Source organism: Ascaphus truei, chromosome 21, assembly GCF_040206685.1.
Source record: "Ascaphus truei isolate aAscTru1 chromosome 21, aAscTru1.hap1, whole genome shotgun sequence".
NCBI lineage: Eukaryota > Metazoa > Chordata > Amphibia > Anura > Ascaphidae > Ascaphus > Ascaphus truei.
Genome location: NC_134503.1, coordinates 7,455,812 through 7,473,550, shown reverse-complemented (window position 1 = coordinate 7,473,550; position 17,739 = coordinate 7,455,812). Strand labels below are relative to the sequence as shown.

At 45.8% G+C, this 17,739-nt stretch overlaps 1 protein-coding gene across 3 annotated transcripts in view; it reads left to right on the top strand.

Moving 5' to 3' along the window:
• Positions 1–16,622, top strand: part of ADAMTSL2 (ADAMTS like 2) — a 44,780-nt gene extending 28,158 nt beyond the window's left edge. For all 3 annotated transcript variants that reach the window (XM_075578815.1, XM_075578816.1, XM_075578814.1), the window contains exons 13-19: positions 1,778–1,904; positions 3,654–3,867; positions 8,152–8,307; positions 10,871–11,041; positions 11,817–11,993; positions 12,622–12,766; positions 13,954–16,622. In XM_075578815.1, coding sequence (XP_075434930.1) covers positions 1,778–1,904; positions 3,654–3,867; positions 8,152–8,307; positions 10,871–11,041; positions 11,817–11,993; positions 12,622–12,766; positions 13,954–14,072 — 1,109 coding nt within the window. In that variant the 3' untranslated portion in view covers positions 14,073–16,622. The remainder of the gene's footprint in view (positions 1–1,777; positions 1,905–3,653; positions 3,868–8,151; positions 8,308–10,870; positions 11,042–11,816; positions 11,994–12,621; positions 12,767–13,953) is intronic.
• Positions 16,623–17,739: the final 1,117 nt, after the last annotated feature.

Genomic DNA, 17,739 nt, shown 5'->3' with positions numbered 1-17,739 from the left:
TTCCTGGACCATTACTGCTACTTCAACTTTGAACTACAGAGCAGAATATGGGGGATACTTACGTTAGTCTGAAACTGGATTATTATGGAGAAGCGGGTCAGACCAAGTTCGGCTTTTCACTGGCACATGACAAATATGTTGAGCAGGTGAATTAGTCATGAAGGGCTCTATGTATTAAAGGTAAAATGTAGGTGCCAGGCAGCGCCTATGTTTTAATCTTAGTTGCACTCTTTTGGAGCGTCAGTCTGCGATGAAATTAGAGATTTATGGAGCAAGTGGAAGGAGTTTGGGTGGAGTTACATCGGTATTTGGCGCAGGTCTAAAAATTAGGAAGTGCGCAGCCTGCGTACCTGTTCTGGTTCCATATTCTGCATTTCACCATAAAGGTGATTTTGGTCTTTTTCTTAGCGCAGAATACACCAAATTTCCCCTTGATGCATAGACCCAAAAGTCAGCGTTATGACTTTGCAGTAACAATTGAAAAAGTCTTGTGCACTCAACTATGAATTATACAAGTCCAATGTGTTATCCGAGCGGTGTTCTCGTCTGAGGGGCCCCCTACGAGGCCCAAGCAGATGCTGTATATGTAGATAAGAAGGTGGGCACTTCGGATTTGCTGCAAAGTATTTATGTTATTGGGCCATAACCAACGTTTTGGCCGCTCACAGGCAGCCTTGATCTCTGCCTTGATGAAGGCTGGCTGTGAGTAGCTGAAAAGTCGGTTATGGCCCAATAACCGTAATGCTTTGCAGCACATCCGAGAGCCCACCTACATGTATTACATTGTAGTTTCTGTGCACTGTAACTCTCTGCTACCCCAGGGGTGCTCAACTCCAGTCCCCAAGATCCCCAGCCCAGGTGGCTTAGTCAAAGGGGAAGATTTAGCCCCCTGTGCTGAAGCTGAGACTGATTGAGCCACCTGTGCTGAAGCTAGGACAGATTGAGCCACCTGTGCTGAAGCAGGGATATCCTTAAGACCAGTTGGGGAGCCTTGAGGGCTGGAGTTAAGCACCACTGTGTTACACAATAGAGCTCAATCCCAGACATGAAGACTGCTCAGCCCTTCATCTGCACAACTGCTCTCAAAGACCGGAAGGGCAGGTCCACCTCTATACCTCGGTAGCTACGCCAGTGACTTCATCCCTTTGATTTTTGGTACAGCAGTGCCCCTGTTCTGTGATGCTGTGCAGCTGCCCCCTTCAGTACGGCCAACGCCTTCCCTCAAAAACTAGCTATTGTTTGAGGCTACCTCTGGATGTTCAAAAGCTGACCTGTTTGCATGCGAGCATTAAAACACGGCTTACAGTATTTGAAATGCCTTGTGCAGAGTTGACATGAGCCTTTCCATTTCTACTTGCTCCCATGCACAGCTCCCATATCATTTAGCGAGGCAGAGGTAATCTCATAACTGCAGCGCTAACGCCAAGCATGTTGTTTGCTTATTGTTAATAGGTAAACTAAAGAGACCCCGACATCCCTTATCAATTTCCTTTTCTATTTGTCAACTCCATTTGCCGCTCGTGAAATAATATCGGCTGCAGATACGTTTCTTAGTTAGACACAAGGTAATAATGTACAATTAGCATCCCGTTAGTCTGTGCCTGGTCTCTTTTGCCTAATAAATGATCCACTTAAAATATAAACACGTTTAGTCAAATACAGTGAAGCCTTTCGCTGCTTCGAGCTCTCCACAGGCTGCCCATCGAGCAGCAAATAGAGTTAGCAAATCAACAGTCTATAGTCGTTCCCCTGATTCCTCTTTTGCCTTCTCTGACAGGGGTGATGTCGACATACGCCATGTGCGTGCGATACGATGGCGTGGAAGTGGACGATTCACACTGTGACACCGTGACACGCCCGGAGCCCGTGCATGAGTTCTGTGCCGGGCGGGAATGCCAGCCAAGGTACACTGTGCAGTAAACACAGCACTTCTGCAGCCGGATGGAAAACTGTGTTCCAGAATGGCCCTTCTAGCCATGGTCGGCCAAAAATATCATGTTTTTCTTTTTAAGACTACTGGTGGGAATATTTTGACTCATTTGGTGTTAATGTCTTATATAAGAACCACTAATTTAAGTAGACAAGATCCAGCACACACCATAAAATGCGCCAACGTAATGTTTTTGTGTAACGGGTGCTACACGGCTAGTCTTCTATTTCATACTAATTCTTGTAACCATTGTTGGTGTCACGATTGTGGCTGACCAGACTACCTGGGATCGCAAAGCACCAGACAGAACACAAGGATTTCCTAAACCGGAGTTTATTCAACCAAAGCTAACATTAAAACCACACTCCCAGAATCCAGCAATAACGCACCACGACACAGGGAATACGGGGGAACTCCTAGCTGACTATGTTCCTTCACGATCCATCGTGCAGGGTTCTTGACATTGAGACCAACCAAGAGTAACTATGGAGCTCTGATTGGCGTTGACTTAAGTAGACCCCCACTTGAAACATTGCAGTCCGGGTGCCTACCAATCAGGAAAGAGATTGTCTGTGTAACACCAATCAGAGCTTGAGGGCTTGCACGAGATGGACCAATCTGGGCTGGGGGAGGTAACCGTACACCTGGACAGCCCCTAGGGGGCAGGCTTGGGTGTGTGGGAAATTGGAACTGACCAATGGGAATCAGACCGCCGGAGCTAGGATCCAGGCCCTGAATCCTCATGTCCACTCCATACCTCCTACAGGGTTAGGCTGCACTCTACCTGGGCAAAACAACACCTCCACATGGGAAGTGTATGTCCTCCCAGCAGGTAAGCTGGCACCGCTTCAGCTCACCATTGATCCCTAAGCACAGCATAACACCAGACAAAGGATGGCAGTTGGATTCATTTTGGACTAGCCTTGCTAACATAAAAAGACCCAGCACACAATGAATCCTATAGAAATACACCCCTTACAGATATCTAATGACAATTGCAAACATCCCACCATAACTTGCAAAATAATGGCTCACCTCAGGGTACATATTATGCCCAGGCCGGCATACATCCTGTGGCTTGAGATGGCTACTGAGGCCCAGGCATGTGGTCGCCATTGTGACAGGTAGCCCAAACTATCGGGCACAACCTTTTAATGTATTGTGCTAGGCTTCCCCTTATTGTCACAGAGGTTACTGACCATCTTAAGAGGGATATGTAGAGATCTCCAAAACGGGCCATTTTGGCAATAATGATGTTTGTACTTTTCCCTTTTTTAAGTGGAAGAATGTCAGGACTGTTTAGAGTGTGTAGTCATACTCTGCCTTCTTTTACATCACAGCTGTAATTATCAGCGCCAACGAGCACTCCATCTTAAATAATAGACAACTTTAATGCAGAGGTTCTCAACACCAGTTCTCAAGACCCCAAAGCAGAGCAGGTTTTAAGGATACCCCAGCTTCAGCACAGGGGGCTCAATCAGTCTCAGCTTCAGCTGATTGAGCCCCCTGTGCTGAAGCAGGGAGCCACAGATTGAGCCACCTGTGCTGAAGCAGGGATATCTTGAAAAAATGACCTGTTGGAGGGGTTGACTGGCGTTGAGAACCCCCCCACCTTAATGGATTCTCATCCCTGAAAAAGTGAATGTTATAAAAGTTAAATAAGCTGGGGTGTCCCCCCGAGCATCCGTTGTACTGTACTAACCTTGCGTTGTTTTTTCCCGAGGTGGGAGACCAGCAGCTGGAGTGAGTGTTCCCGGACCTGCGGGGAGGGGTACCAGTTTCGCATTGTCCGATGCTGGAAGATGATTTCCCCTGGATTTGACAGCTCCGTGTACAGTGACCTGTGCGAGTCTGCTGACCTCACCAGGCCAGACGAGAAGAAGGTCTGCAGGAACCCAGCCTGCGGGCCCCAGTGGGAAATCTCTGAATGGTCCGAGGTAACTAGAAGCACCATATGGCTTAAAGGGCAAACCTGTGCAGTAACACCGGGACCAGTGCACATCCTGACTCTCCATGTTACAGCAATGAGCGTTGGCCATTAACATTACTTACGCTTTCATCAGAGCTCTACTCTGTTGGCCAAAAATGCAAAGCCTGCCATCACACCTCGGTACATGGCAACATATATGGACTACACTGTGGAACATATTTACTAAATGTTACTTATGGCTCGTTAAATGGAATGGGCTGCAAAGAGCCTTTTGGTTTATCACCACTTCGTAAATAATGCCCTATAGCCTTTACTTTTGTTGCCATGTCTTGTGATGTCCATCTACTTGTATGGAGAGCGCAGTGTAAATGCTTTGTTATCGTGCTCCACATCTGCTGGAAAATGGCCTTCAATAATACAAGAGGGCAACAGCCAATATCTTGTCACAGATGACCGCCTGATTTTTCTAATCAGCCTTGGGTTCCTTGTCTGTGAGAATGTGTTGGGTTCCTTGCCGGGGGGAATATGTTGGGTTCCTTGCCTGGGGGAATATGTTGGGTTCCTTGCCTGTGAGAATATGTTGGGTTCCCTGCCTGTGAGAATATGTTGGGTTCCTTGCCTGGGGGAATATGTTGGGTTCCTTGTCTGGGGGAATATGTTGGGTTCCTTGCCTGGGGGAATATGTTGGGTTCCTTGCCTGGGGGAATATGTTGGGTTCCTTGCCTGGGGGAATATGTTGGGTTCCCTGCCTGGGGGAATATGTTGGGTTCCTTGCCTGGGGGAATATGTTGGGTTCCTTGCCTGGGGGAATATGTTGGGTTCCTTGCCTGTGAGAATATGTTGGGTTCCTTGCCTGGGGGAATATGTTGGGTTCCTTGCCTGGGGGAATATGTTGGGTTCCCTGCCTGGGGGAATATGTTGGGTTCCTTGCCTGGGGGAATATGTTGGGTTCCCTGCCTGTGAGAATATGTTGGGTTCCTTGCCTGTGAGAATATGTTGGGTTCCTTGCCTGGGGGAATATGTTGGGTTCCTTGCCTGGGGGAATATGTTGGGTTCCCTGCCTGTGAGAATATGTTGGGTTCCTTGCCTGGGGGAATATGTTGGGTTCCTTGCCTGGGGGAATATGTTGGGTTCCCTGCCTGGGGGAATATGTTGGGTTCCTTGCCTGGGGGAATATGTTGGGTTCCCTGCCTGGGGGAATATGTTGAGTTCCTTGCCTGGGGGCATATGTTGGGTTCCTTGCCTGGGGGAATATGTTGGGTTCCTTGCCTGGGGGAATATGTTGGGTTCCTTGCCTGTGAGAATATGTTGGGTTCCTTGCCTGTGAGAATATGTTGGGTTCCTTGCCTGTGAGAATATGTTGGGTTCCCTGCCTGGGAGAATATGCCGCTCCCGTTTCTTGTGTCCGTGCAGTTCTCCCTCCTGATGCTAATTAGACACTTATTTTAATAGCAATGTTGATCATTTCGGTGTGTAGGTGTAATCCTTCTCTTTGGCCTTGTGTCGGTTTACAAAGAAGCACTGCGTAGAATGGAAAGGCTTGGCAGGAATAGCAGCGTGGTAAGGTCACAGTAGGAGGTGTTGGTAAATCTATGGGTGAATTATGTTACTGTGAGATGTTAGTGTGCCCAAATTGTAAGCTCTTTGATGTTTTCTGGTGCCCTGTGTGGAACAGAGAGATCACAAAATCATTATTATGGACCCTCAAATGCCCTAATATTATTGGGTTCGGTCCACAGCCACAACAGTTTTGCACAGATGACTCTTCTGTTTGATCTGTTCAAGGTGCCACTGTGTGTCTCCTACTGGGAGAGAGGTCTTTGAAGCATTGCTTCGCTCACCGCGCATCGTTGCCAGCAAAGCTAATCTTATTTGGATGTGTGTCTGAATCTGAGAGCCAGCTGGCAGCGCATAAAACGGCCCCATACTGAGAGATCTGAAAAGCATTCAAATCTCTGCGACGTGTGTGCGAGAAGCACGCCAGTCACACGCTAGTCTGCACCCTGCCTGGTGCAGACTGTCTGTGGTTGATACCATTCTATCGTATCTCAAACTAATCCAGATGCCAGGCTTCTGAGCTGAACTGTGGACAGACAACCCAAGGTTGAAACGAACCTTAAATTGAACATTAAGACAGCCCCAGATTTTTACACATGAAAGACCCCTCTCTCCTTTACATCTCTGGGTTATGGAACCATGCAGACTTCTCGTGTTGCTCCTGGAGAAAAGGTCCTAGCTTGGGAAACCTCGCCACGGACATCAGTTATTTTATAGTACCTGTTTATTCTTCATGGCTGAACTTACCTTTGTAAATACCATTATAATGTGAAATTAATGTTGAAGAGAGCCCTGTGTATCTATAACATTCACCGGTCAAGATTGCTGCAGAAATCCCGTCCCCGCATGCTTACAAATCCTGAATATTGTAGAAAGCAGCACAATAAGATCAGCGCCGAGCCAGCTCCAGTCTTTAAAACAATAGCGACCCTCCCAGAATTATCTCTGCCTGGGCCATTTGTAGCTTCAGACTGTTTTTTTTCCACATCCTTTTTATTTTTTATTTTTATGAGTACAGCCATAAAAATTGTTTGTCTTGCATTTTTTAGAACGTTTCATAGACTTTCAGCGGGGGGAATAAATAAAACGACCTCACACCTTAAACCAGATGTCTTGGCGGCTGTCGCTCTAGTGCTGATCAGCTGTACTTCTTGTCTGGAAACAAACTGTGCTTGTAGGTAGAATTTGGTAGAGTGCGTAGTCTGAAGGTAAGAACCCCCAAACACAGGACATCATGATTTCATCCACTGGGCATTCTCTCTGCCAGGAACAGGATAAGCCTGTTAAAGGCCAGCTACATGCTGTAAAGACGGGAGATGTTACACAAACAGAGGCAGTTCAAACGGCTCTGTTTAAATATATGCATTCTTTGATTACCTTTATTGAAAACGAATGACCTAAGCTGCCAATCGATTCATTCTCCCGTGATCAATCAGCAAAGATCCTGCTTCCCAGGGTTCACTAAATGGCCGCCTTTCAGTTTCAATCAATCCTTCAGTCAGTGTAACTCCGCAGCTACATTGTATTCTTATATTACTAAGGTAACATTATCTATTGTTACAGTTTGCAGCTCAAACTGCTGCCAATATTGGCAACAAATTATCACAAGCAGGAAAGTGTTACAAAGATCTTGCACGACTGGGGAGGTGTGCTAAAGCCTGCTATAGAAACCAAAGGATGCACAGTTTATTAAAACGCATTCAAAATGGTATTAAGAGTTTAAAAATAAAACAAATGTAGTAGTTATTATCTAATGCTACAGAATTTATTTATTTAAGAAACACACACGTAGTATATTGCTGGGATTGCTTCATTAACACTAGTGCCGCTATACAAAAGGAAACCATAGATAAATAAGAGAGCATTGATATTTTGTCCATTACGGCTCACCCGTACAAACCCCTGATATTTTGAGGAGCAGCGGTGCGGAGGACAGGATAATGCATTCAGCCTGTTGGTTACAATAATTCCAGTATCCTGAATGAATGCAGATATAGCTGAAATTGCTTCATTCTGCGCCCTGAGAAGAAAATGCAAATAGCACAATCATTTGATTTGAGATTTGATTTTGTGGAATTCGTATTGCACACACATGGATTTTAAAACATTCAGTGGTTACATTTTTTTTAAAGGGTGGAACCTGCCTTTTTTGTTAATAATTATCCTTAATCCCTTCACCTTCACCCCATGAGATATTGTTGTGTGTCTTGCTGTGCCGTCTAAAATTCCATAAACTTGGATTGCTCTAAATTATTACATCACAGCCTGATGGTAACCTACCTTCTGTAGTGAACTAAGGTTCTGCAAATCAGACAAGGGGAACTCTCAAAGCGGCGTTGGTCATAGTTATGGGTATTTTCTAATGAACGAATGACGATAAAGAGACATGGGGATTGACTTAGTCTTGCTTAGGGTTTGGGCTCAGGGCTCAGGGTTTAGGGCTCAAGGAGTGGCTCTGTCCATAAAGACACTGACTCTGTAAACAATGGCACTGAGCTTGAGCTGGGGAACCTCGTTCAATTCCTGGTGTCAGCTCTTTGTGACCTTGGGCAAGTCTCTTTATCTCCCTGTGCCTCAGGAACCAAAAACATAGATTGTAAACTCATCTGGGCAGGGTCTGTGCCTGTAATAATGCTATGTGCTGTGTACCGCGTGCTATACTGTAATTATGACGCGCTCTGAGTCCTATTGGGGAAAAAGCGCTATATGAAATAGTTATTTTTATTATTATTAGTGTGCAGCGAAATGTGCGGAGCGAAACATCGTCACAAGAGATGTACGCTGTTCAGAAGACGAGAAGTTATGTGACCTGAACACCAAGCCTCCTTCTGAGAAGAACTGCACAGGACCCTCCTGTGACCGACAATGGACTGTGTCAGACTGGGGACCCGTGAGTATATCTACATAAAGACGAATGCTGGATCCAAGATTATAGCATATGGGGGATAGGTGTGTATGATATGCGTGTGAAGAGAGGGTGGCTAGTCTGATGCCTCTGTAGGAGAATATAAAAGGTTCCTGAAGTCTCTGTGGGAAGGAATTGAAGTTCTGGGTGAGAGTTTAGTAACATACACAATCCCTGTAAGATGTGAACCCAACACCCACCACATTATATATATATTATATATATATATATATATATATATATATATATATATATATATATATATATATATACAGCTAAACCCCGTTATAACGCGCCTCGCTATACCACGATTCGGTTATAACGCGGTTTTCCCGTGGCTCCCGTTTAAAAAAAAAAAAATATATATATATTTTTTTTTTACACACTGCACACACTGCACACACTGCACACACTCACTGCACACACTCACTGCACACACACTGCTCATTGCTCACACTGCACACACACTGCACACACACTGCTCATTGCACACACTGACACACTGCACACTGCACACACACTGCTCATTGCTCACACTGCACACACACTGCTCACACTGACACACTGCACACTGCACACACACTGCTCATTGCTCACACTGCACACACTGACACACTGCTCATTGCTCACACTGCACACACTGACACACTGCTCATTGCTCACACTGCACACTGCACACTGCACACACACTGCTCACACTGACACACACACACACACACACACACACACACTACACATATACATAAATCAGCCTTACCTTGGGGATGATTTTTGAGGCATGTGGCTGCAGGGTGGGGGGGGGCGTGCCGGTGGGGGTGGTGCTGCGGTGGAGGGGGATGATGGCTGCTGCGGGGGCCCCCGATGCTGCGGGGGCTGGTGGGATGGGGGGAGGGAGGGCAGGATGACCCTGCGCTACGGCAGGGCCAGGGGGCCCTGTATTGCGGCGCGAGGGCCCTGTGCTGCGGCGGGGGGGAGCCGGACCGGAGGGGAATCCCCCCTTCCATCTCCTGTCACGCGGTGACAGGGGAAGCGGAAGCCGGAGGGGCATCCCCCCTCCCATCTCCTGTACCGCGGTGGCAGGGGAAGCCGGAACCGGAGGGGAATCCCCCCTCCCATCTCCTGTCACGCGGTGACAGGGGAAGCTGAAGCCGGAGGGGAATCCCCCCTCCCATCTCCTGTCACGCGGTGACAGGGAAGCCGGGACCGCGGGGTAAATACTGTATGCACTGATGCGGCGGCCATTTTTTTTTAAAATTAGCGCGACCCCGTTAGTAACGCGGTGGTCTCGGGGTGGACCCCGAGGACCGCGTTATAACGGGGTTTAGCTGTATATATATATATATATATATGCAAATACAACTGTATGCTCATCTGCATGTCTTAGGCAGGTCTGCAACCCCACCTTTCCCCATTATCACCCAGCATACAGCACTTCCACTGCAGCAAGGGATTCTGGGAAATGACATGCAAATGAGCTATATATATATTTGTTTATTTATTTATTTATTTGTGCCATTGGGTGTGACCAAATGTTTGTACAGTATTCAACAAAAAGCCCCAATGCTACATCCAAATGACAAAGTATATAGTGAAATACTTGTATATACTTATATATATATATATATATCCCTGATTTTGCTGTGGTTCTGGGATTAGACAAGACTATAGGCCTACGTGGGAGTGAGGCGCCCTTGGTGTGTCCATACGAGGACATGAGAGATATATAACCCTGATTGGGTTCCTGATATGCTGGTGGATGAGGTAAGGCATGCAGGTCCCTTTGAAACCTTCATGGCAGTATATGCCACTGAGAGATCTGCAGGAGGTGAGATATAAAAGTCCTGATGTCTCGTTGGAAGTAGGATATGAAAGGTATGAGTCCCTGAGGTGTCAGTGATAGGTGGGAATTCTAAAGATGTCTTTTTTTGCATTTTTACAATGAGCAGAAAATAACATTAAAGCAGAAACCATTACTCACAGCTACAATATTCATTCTTTCCTGGAATATTTCTAGACTGGTTTGCCTTTTACTGATCCAACTGAGATAGTTGAAAAACACATTATTATATTGCCACCTTTGCAGACCACATACTGTAGGTTCCCCTTTGTAGAATGTGTCTTCCTTCTGGTGAAAGTATTTTGGTCCATTGAAAGATTTCACAATCTAAAAATAATCTAATTATATTCAAGAGCAAAGCAACCACTTCTTTGGGTATCCAACAGATATCGCTAGGCAACAGTTTCCAAGGAAACTGCCTATTTTTAGTGGTAATTGATGAATACCAATGGAGGTAGAAAATAGATTTGGAAGAGGTGCATGTTTGTGTCGTTCTAGTGGTTAGACCACAGGGCTTGGAATGGGGAGATGGAAGGAATGACCATGTCATTGTGATTAGTCACATTCCGCTTCTGATTTGCCTCAGTTGAGTTTCCTCCCGGAGATCCAGTTTCCGTAGAGAAGTTCATTATTCGGTTGGGGGATATGAGGCAGACTTGAATCAATTTGTTTAAGGGGTGACTTTTTTGCTTTTCCTCTCTGTCGCTGCAGTGCTCCGGAAGCTGCGGCCAGGGCAAAATGATCAGACACGTATACTGCAAGACCAGCGATGGCCGAGTGGTGCCGGAATCTCAGTGCACTCTAGAGACTAAGCCCTTGGCCATACACCCCTGTGGCGATAAGAATTGCCCCCCGCACTGGCTGAGCCAGGACTGGGAACGGGTAAGGAGCACACAGGCAGCTGCTGTCTTGCTGAGCCTTTAAATGTTACAGCTCATCTAAAACATCTATGCAACCCTTTCGCTGCCAGAGTGGTCAGCCATGCAATGGCAGTGAAGGTGTTGGGAACCGAAAGGTCTGAAAAGGTCTTGGGTACTGCACTGCCATCCCATGCAGCAGAGTATTATAAACAGTCCATTGTAACAGCTTTCTGTTTTATTCGAATCTAGTGGACATGTTGTCCAGTTCAGTATTCCATACATCTTAAGTTTTGTTCACTTACGGCCCCCTCAACCTGACAATTTTACTCCTTAAGAAGTTATTCCCCCCCCCCCCCTGGTCTTTCATAGGATCCAGTTCTCATCATGGAGAATTGGCTGCACTCTCTGTGGATGGGGAATCAAATGGTAGGGAGCTGTGATATAGCCAAGACTTAGACTCGCTCCACGTTAAGTAGACTTCAATAGAATTGAATTGATTGAAAATAGTTATTCTACAAATGGTCATTTAGTAGAAGACCCAGAACACACTCTTTTGGACTAAACATAGAAAAGCTTGTGCCGCTTCCAACCGAATTACACGTGGAGTCAAACGCCCATATTGGGATTTCTCCTATCGTTACCTAAATCTCACTCATTTGGATGCTGGGACTTTGACAGCCCTGTGCTATATGCTATTTGAGACACATCATGTGTGCTCTGCTGTATTCAGGGACATCTTGGTGAAACGCTTCTGGCTTATGAAGGTGATATAGATGTCTTATTACGCTTCCCCACAGTGTAACACAACCTGCGGCCGGGGAGCAAAGCAGCGAGTCATTCTGTGCCTGGAGGTGGCCAACGGCAAAGTCAAAACCCGCAGCTCCTCCGACTGTGACCTCGCTAAGAAGCCTGCCGAGGAGAGCACCTGCTTCGAAAGGCCGTGTTTCAAGTGGTACACGACCCCCTGGTCCGAGGTAGGAGACTTGTCAGGTGACCTTAGGCGAGAGCTTGTTCGGCTTCCACAGCCGTCACAGGGGATCATCCAGACAGGCTGCACCTTGGCTGCCAAAAGATGATTAGATTTGGGCTATCGCTGCCAGACGCAGCTTTACAACATATCCACAGCCTGCCCAGAGCCCAGGCTGGGGGCCGCCAGCTGCCAAGATCTAAACAGTGCTCTGTTTGTTTTTGGGATAAGACTAATTAACCCCTTCTTGCAATCAGTCCTTATTTTATTGTGCTAATGATACGGTATATACAGCTCCTTCTGTTTTATGTAGCGGGCAAACTGCATTGGAGAAATGCTGTCTCCGAGACTTCCATTAGGGTTAAACTGTTCTATATTTAACATTTTTACAAAATCAAACAATTAAATAGTTTGGAGAGATAGGAAAATGATTAACCAGTTTAGTTGTAGAGGCGTCCGTAGTGTATCGTTGTCACCAGAAGTGTTCAAATGCTCACTGGCTGATATATTGAAGGGTACAAATAGTCTATAGTTTTGCCAGCCAGTGGCCTCCGATATCGGTTATAAGGTTGTCATTAGCGGGCACGACGTGGAGCTGCGTGGGGAATTGAGTAGTGCTTTTTCTCCCCTTACAGTGCAGCAAGACCTGTGGCGTGGGGGTGAGGATGCGAGATGTGAAATGTTACCAGGGGACAGACATTGTGCGGGGATGCGACACCCTGGTGAAGCCCGTGGGAAAACAAACCTGTGACATGCAGCCCTGCCCCACCGAGCCTCCGGGTGAGTGCCTGCTGGAACTGAATCCAGCCAGGGTGTAAGAGACAGAATTCGTGGGCGCCGCGTCAAGGCAATGAGCGGCAGGGCTAAAATGACGGAAAGAGAGGCCTTTTCGTTGTGTGTGCTAGCATCTAGGTATCCAGGCTCTTTGATCCCTGAGAATCATCTTGGGATTTGGGGAATGGGACTAGGAAGGAGTGGCATGATACCCATTATCATTCCCGAGAGGTGTCGGCATTTTGCTGGGCAATGGTTTGCAGGGCACTCTGGGAGAAAAGTAGCCATTTAAACCTTTTTCATGCTGTAGGGACCTGCAACATCTTAAAGGGGTTTAGGTCCATGTGGTAGACTATCAAAAGAGTCTACCTGCAGTGCCCAAATGCACGCCGAGTCCGAGGGTATTGTGGGGCGGTCTAGGACATCTGGTCAAGGCCCTTGTTCCGCGACTAATTCTCCACCGGTGTTTAGCAGCTACTCTCCTCACCATTCTGACCTCTCGCCACCAAGGTGAACCCGTAACCTTACCCCTTAGCCTAAACCCCACTATTCTTAACCCCTAATACTAACGCTACCCCCTACCCTAATAACCTTAATCCCTTACCCAAAACAACCTTACCCTAAACCCCTTTACCCTAAAATCCCTTACCCTAAATCCCCAACCCTAAAAATCTAACCCCTTACCATAAAAACCCTATCCTTAACCCCCTATCATAACAACTCAATTAAACCTTAAATTACCTTACCTTGGCGAAGCAGCTGGCGGTGGAGCGGTTGCGTGTCCTACTGTGGCCGAACGCCACGGCCAAATGTCCCATTCTGATTTGTGGGGTACGGGCAGCCAGCATGTTTCCTTACTAAATCCTCTGTTTCAGTGATTCTCAACTCCAGTCCTCAAGTCCCACCAACAGGTCAGGTTTTAAGGATATCCCTGCTTCAGCACAGGTGGCTCAATCAGTGGCGACTGAGCCACTGATTGAGCCATCTGTGCTGAAGCTGGGACTGATTGAGCCACCTGTGCTGAAGCTGGGACTGACTGAGCCACCTGTTCTAAAGCAGGGGTATCCTTAAAACCTGACCTGTTGATGGGACTTGAGGACTGGTGTTGAGAATCCCTGCTCTATTGAACCACTGTTCTTGTTACTAGTTCCCCCCCGTGAGCAGGATGCCAACCTCTGCCTCTCTTCCTGTAGATGACAGCTGTCAGGACCAAGCTGGGACTAACTGTGTTTTGGCAATCAAAGTGAATCTCTGCAGCCACTGGTACTACAGCAAAGCCTGCTGCAGGTCCTGCCGCTCTGCCCACTCGTAGTGTGTGACTGCTGCAGGGCTGGGATGGGCAAGGAAAGGACCCACCTGCAAACCTCCCGGAACGAAGCAGACAGGGGCAGGCTGGAGACACGGGGAGGTGCTGCATCAAACAATAAAGATGCAAAATAAAGGTAATGGCCGAACAAAACCGGCCCCTTCAGCAATGCATTACAGTCCCATCTGAAGCATCAGTCCCACAGTGTAAGGCATATTGGAGGTGCCGTAACCACTAGAGGGCTTTGCAATGCCTTGTTGGCAAACAAGTATCTCCCCCTCTGACCTTCCTCCCTCCCCCCCCCATATTACATTTATCATTTGTAAACATCATTATAATAAGCTGCTCAACATACATTTAGACTTGCGGCCCAAGCTCTGAACAGTATAGAGACTCATATCTATGGACATACTGCCATATGGCTTTTTCCGAGTGCTCATATGAAAGAACCAACGCCACGGCTGTCAAGGCAAAGCAGCTGAGAATATTCATGGGGGAGGCCATTTTTAGCACGCCTTGCAAATATTACTTTGCTTGAGTTGTTCTTGAATAAAAGTCTGGAAGTTTGTCATGAGATTGTGATTAGGATGGAAAAGACAGCGAAAGGTATTTTATAAAGCAATTTAGGGTGACTTTCCTTTTTCACGGATACTGTGGGTCACACACAAGGAGTTGATCTCTGGGAGGCAGGTGAGATGCATAGTCTTGTTTTGGTAGAAGGTTGTTCAGGGTTGGGCTCGGGTGAGGAAGGACCTGGTATCTTCTAAAACTCTCTGCTAATGCTATAAGTGTATAACTGCTCGTCTATCTCAGGAAAGGAACCAGTGACGCCCAGAGGTGTGTGCTACAATTCTAGTGTCCACATTCGGAAAAGTGATTTATGTCATCTCAAAACTTCTGAAGGCAACCAATTAGTAGGAACAGATTTCCATGTAGAAGTGGGGGGTATTGAGGGTGCCCCTTCATCTGAAATGAGGGTGAGGGCACTGCATACAGTCCTAGTAAACTTCTAAACTTGATGCTACCTCTCTGTGATGTCTGATTTTAGGAACACTTAGGAGCCGAGTTGCCAAAACAGGTTCGGTTCCTGTCATGGTACTTTAACTCTGTTGGTGCCAGCCAGCTCTTGGTGCAACATTCCCACCGGCTTTTACAGGCAGCCAGCCCTACCTTAAGTGTTTACTTGTGTTCATAAACTGTAAGCTTAACACCGTTACCAAAGGTGGACTCGACCCCTTTGAATACCCCTTGAATGTCACAGCCTTTGATACCTTTTACTGGACCAACCAACCAATTATTCACAGACTCTCAGGAGTTAGTGCTACAAATAAATCATTAGCTTTGGGTTTGTAAAGCTCTCTTCTACACATATTCAATATGTAAGACCTCAAGATCCTTTCTTAAGATGTGACCGCTGAGGAAGGACTCTTTCTTGGAGTTAAAAGCTCGTGTTTAATAGTATCTATGAATTATGTGCATGTCCAATAATAGGTATGGGGGAACCTGCATATAATCTGATCCACAAAATTGTTTGGTAATCGCTACAGTCATAATCTCTATTGCGGACTAAGACGGAGCTGCTGTGGTTATGTCTATGCAGCTTCTGCATTGTTAAGGGTTTTTAATTTAAACAGTGAACCGGGAGGAAATACTTGCTTTCTGGCTTTGGAAAATAAAGCTGTGCTGCTTTTCCATATCATGTATTTTATAATTTAAGTTATCCTGTGTAATTTTATTATAGACGGAACGCACTCCTTATGTGGAAGAGAAATACATTCTAAATGTTAAGATTAATGTGTAATGTGAAGGTGTATACTTTCAGAAAGGTGTATCCATGCCCCTACGCTGTACATAATATTAATCTTTTATGGTATGAATAACTGCAGAGGATCTCGAAGTCAAACTCTTGGAAGTGGATTTGGAAGACGTAATGTCGGGAGGTTTCTTAAAACACATTGCAAACTGTTTTAGACCGCGTTAAATGTGCGCTCATTGTTAAGAGATGGGCGAATTATTCACACCCGTTCGAATTTCGTCACGAATATCGCATTTATTCACAATCCCAAATATTCGCAAACCCATCTGAGTGCGGACAAACCCACTTAAAAATAATAATAATTTATTCGCAAAGTATTTGGATTTTCCGAAAATCATTCGATGACTTTTTGTAAACATTCGTTAAATCCAAGCGAATTGAGATCTGCGTCGGGCTTCCATGTTTTCGGCGCAGATTCTTGGTAAACGAATATTCGCAGCTTTGCGAATAATTACAAAATGTTTGCCGGATTTTTCCACCGCTCGATCTTGGACCCATTCACCCGTCTCTAATACGAACGCATCTTCCAATGCATTGAAACCTTTCCTTTAAGTCTTCTAGGATCTGGTTTTAATGAGCGAGACTTGGCTTCTTTGATACAGGTTTCTTTAGCATTGAAAAGTTTTACAAAGTAACATGCCTGCACTTTCTATCTCAGCATAGGACACATGCTCTTAATAATATATTTGTCTATAAATAATGAACTTGAAACACATATAACCATCACCAGTTCATTTTTATTCCTATGTACATTGTAATAAAACATTAATATTTATGATGTCCTGCTTGTTTTTTTTGGGGGGGGGGGGGGTAATAAGATCTTTGGCCTAACCTTTCCAGTTATATTACATAGAACTGTAATACTGGTTCTTATTGTGCTCTGAAGCATTGAAATGACATTACTATGCTCCGTATACCAGTCTCTAGTCCCTCTGGCAGTGAACGGCTAATTGAAATGAAGATCATAGTGTACTGCTTGGTCAGGTCTGCAATAAACTTCTCATCCCGAAGAAAACCAACATTCACAAGAATGCCAAAGAGAACTTTATTTTCAATTCATTATTTCTCAGTGAGTCCAGAGATTCTATACAACAGGTTAACAAATGTGCATTTTTTTTGTTGCAATTTTAGTGAAACAGATGGATTCTTGCTTATTTTAAAGATACGCTGAAAAAAAAAAATGAACAAAAGAATTAAAGCCGACTTAACCACTGGTAGATGACCAAATTCAAAAGCTAAAGGCAGCGTTAAAACGTTTTTAATAAGGTTTGCACAGATAATAAAAAAAATCCGTCAACGCATTTGATGCCGACGCGATAAAGAGCACAAGAGACAGCATACCGTTCCTGAGCAAACACAGCAATACAGCAGCTGGGCGGCACTCCATACATTAAAATGCACCGGCACAGTTATACGGCAGGTCAGAGACTCAAAGGTGGGATCTTCCAAGAGATACAATGCGTGAGGCTCTCAAACTCTGACATGCAGTTAGTCCAATGATTCCCAAGAGTGGTGCTGCAGTGGACTTGAGCAGTATAAGTGCATGCTACTAAGACTCCGGACCATCTGCTGACAGGACCCCTCTCTGTTCCTTTATATGCTGCAGTGTTCTGCCACACTAACGCTGCATGTAACAAAGTAGCTAAACGCCAGGCAGGTAATTATTTATTGTGACCTACGTTTCGTGGCAAACTGGTACATTCATCAGGATCTTGATGAAAACAATTATAAAAAACTGGGGTAGCCCAGCTAGTTTGTGTCCCACTCTGAGTGACACACGGGACTGTCCGCCCCTCCCCTCCCCACCCCCCCAATCACCATTTGGGGTGCTTTTAAATTGTCTAGTTTATTCACCGT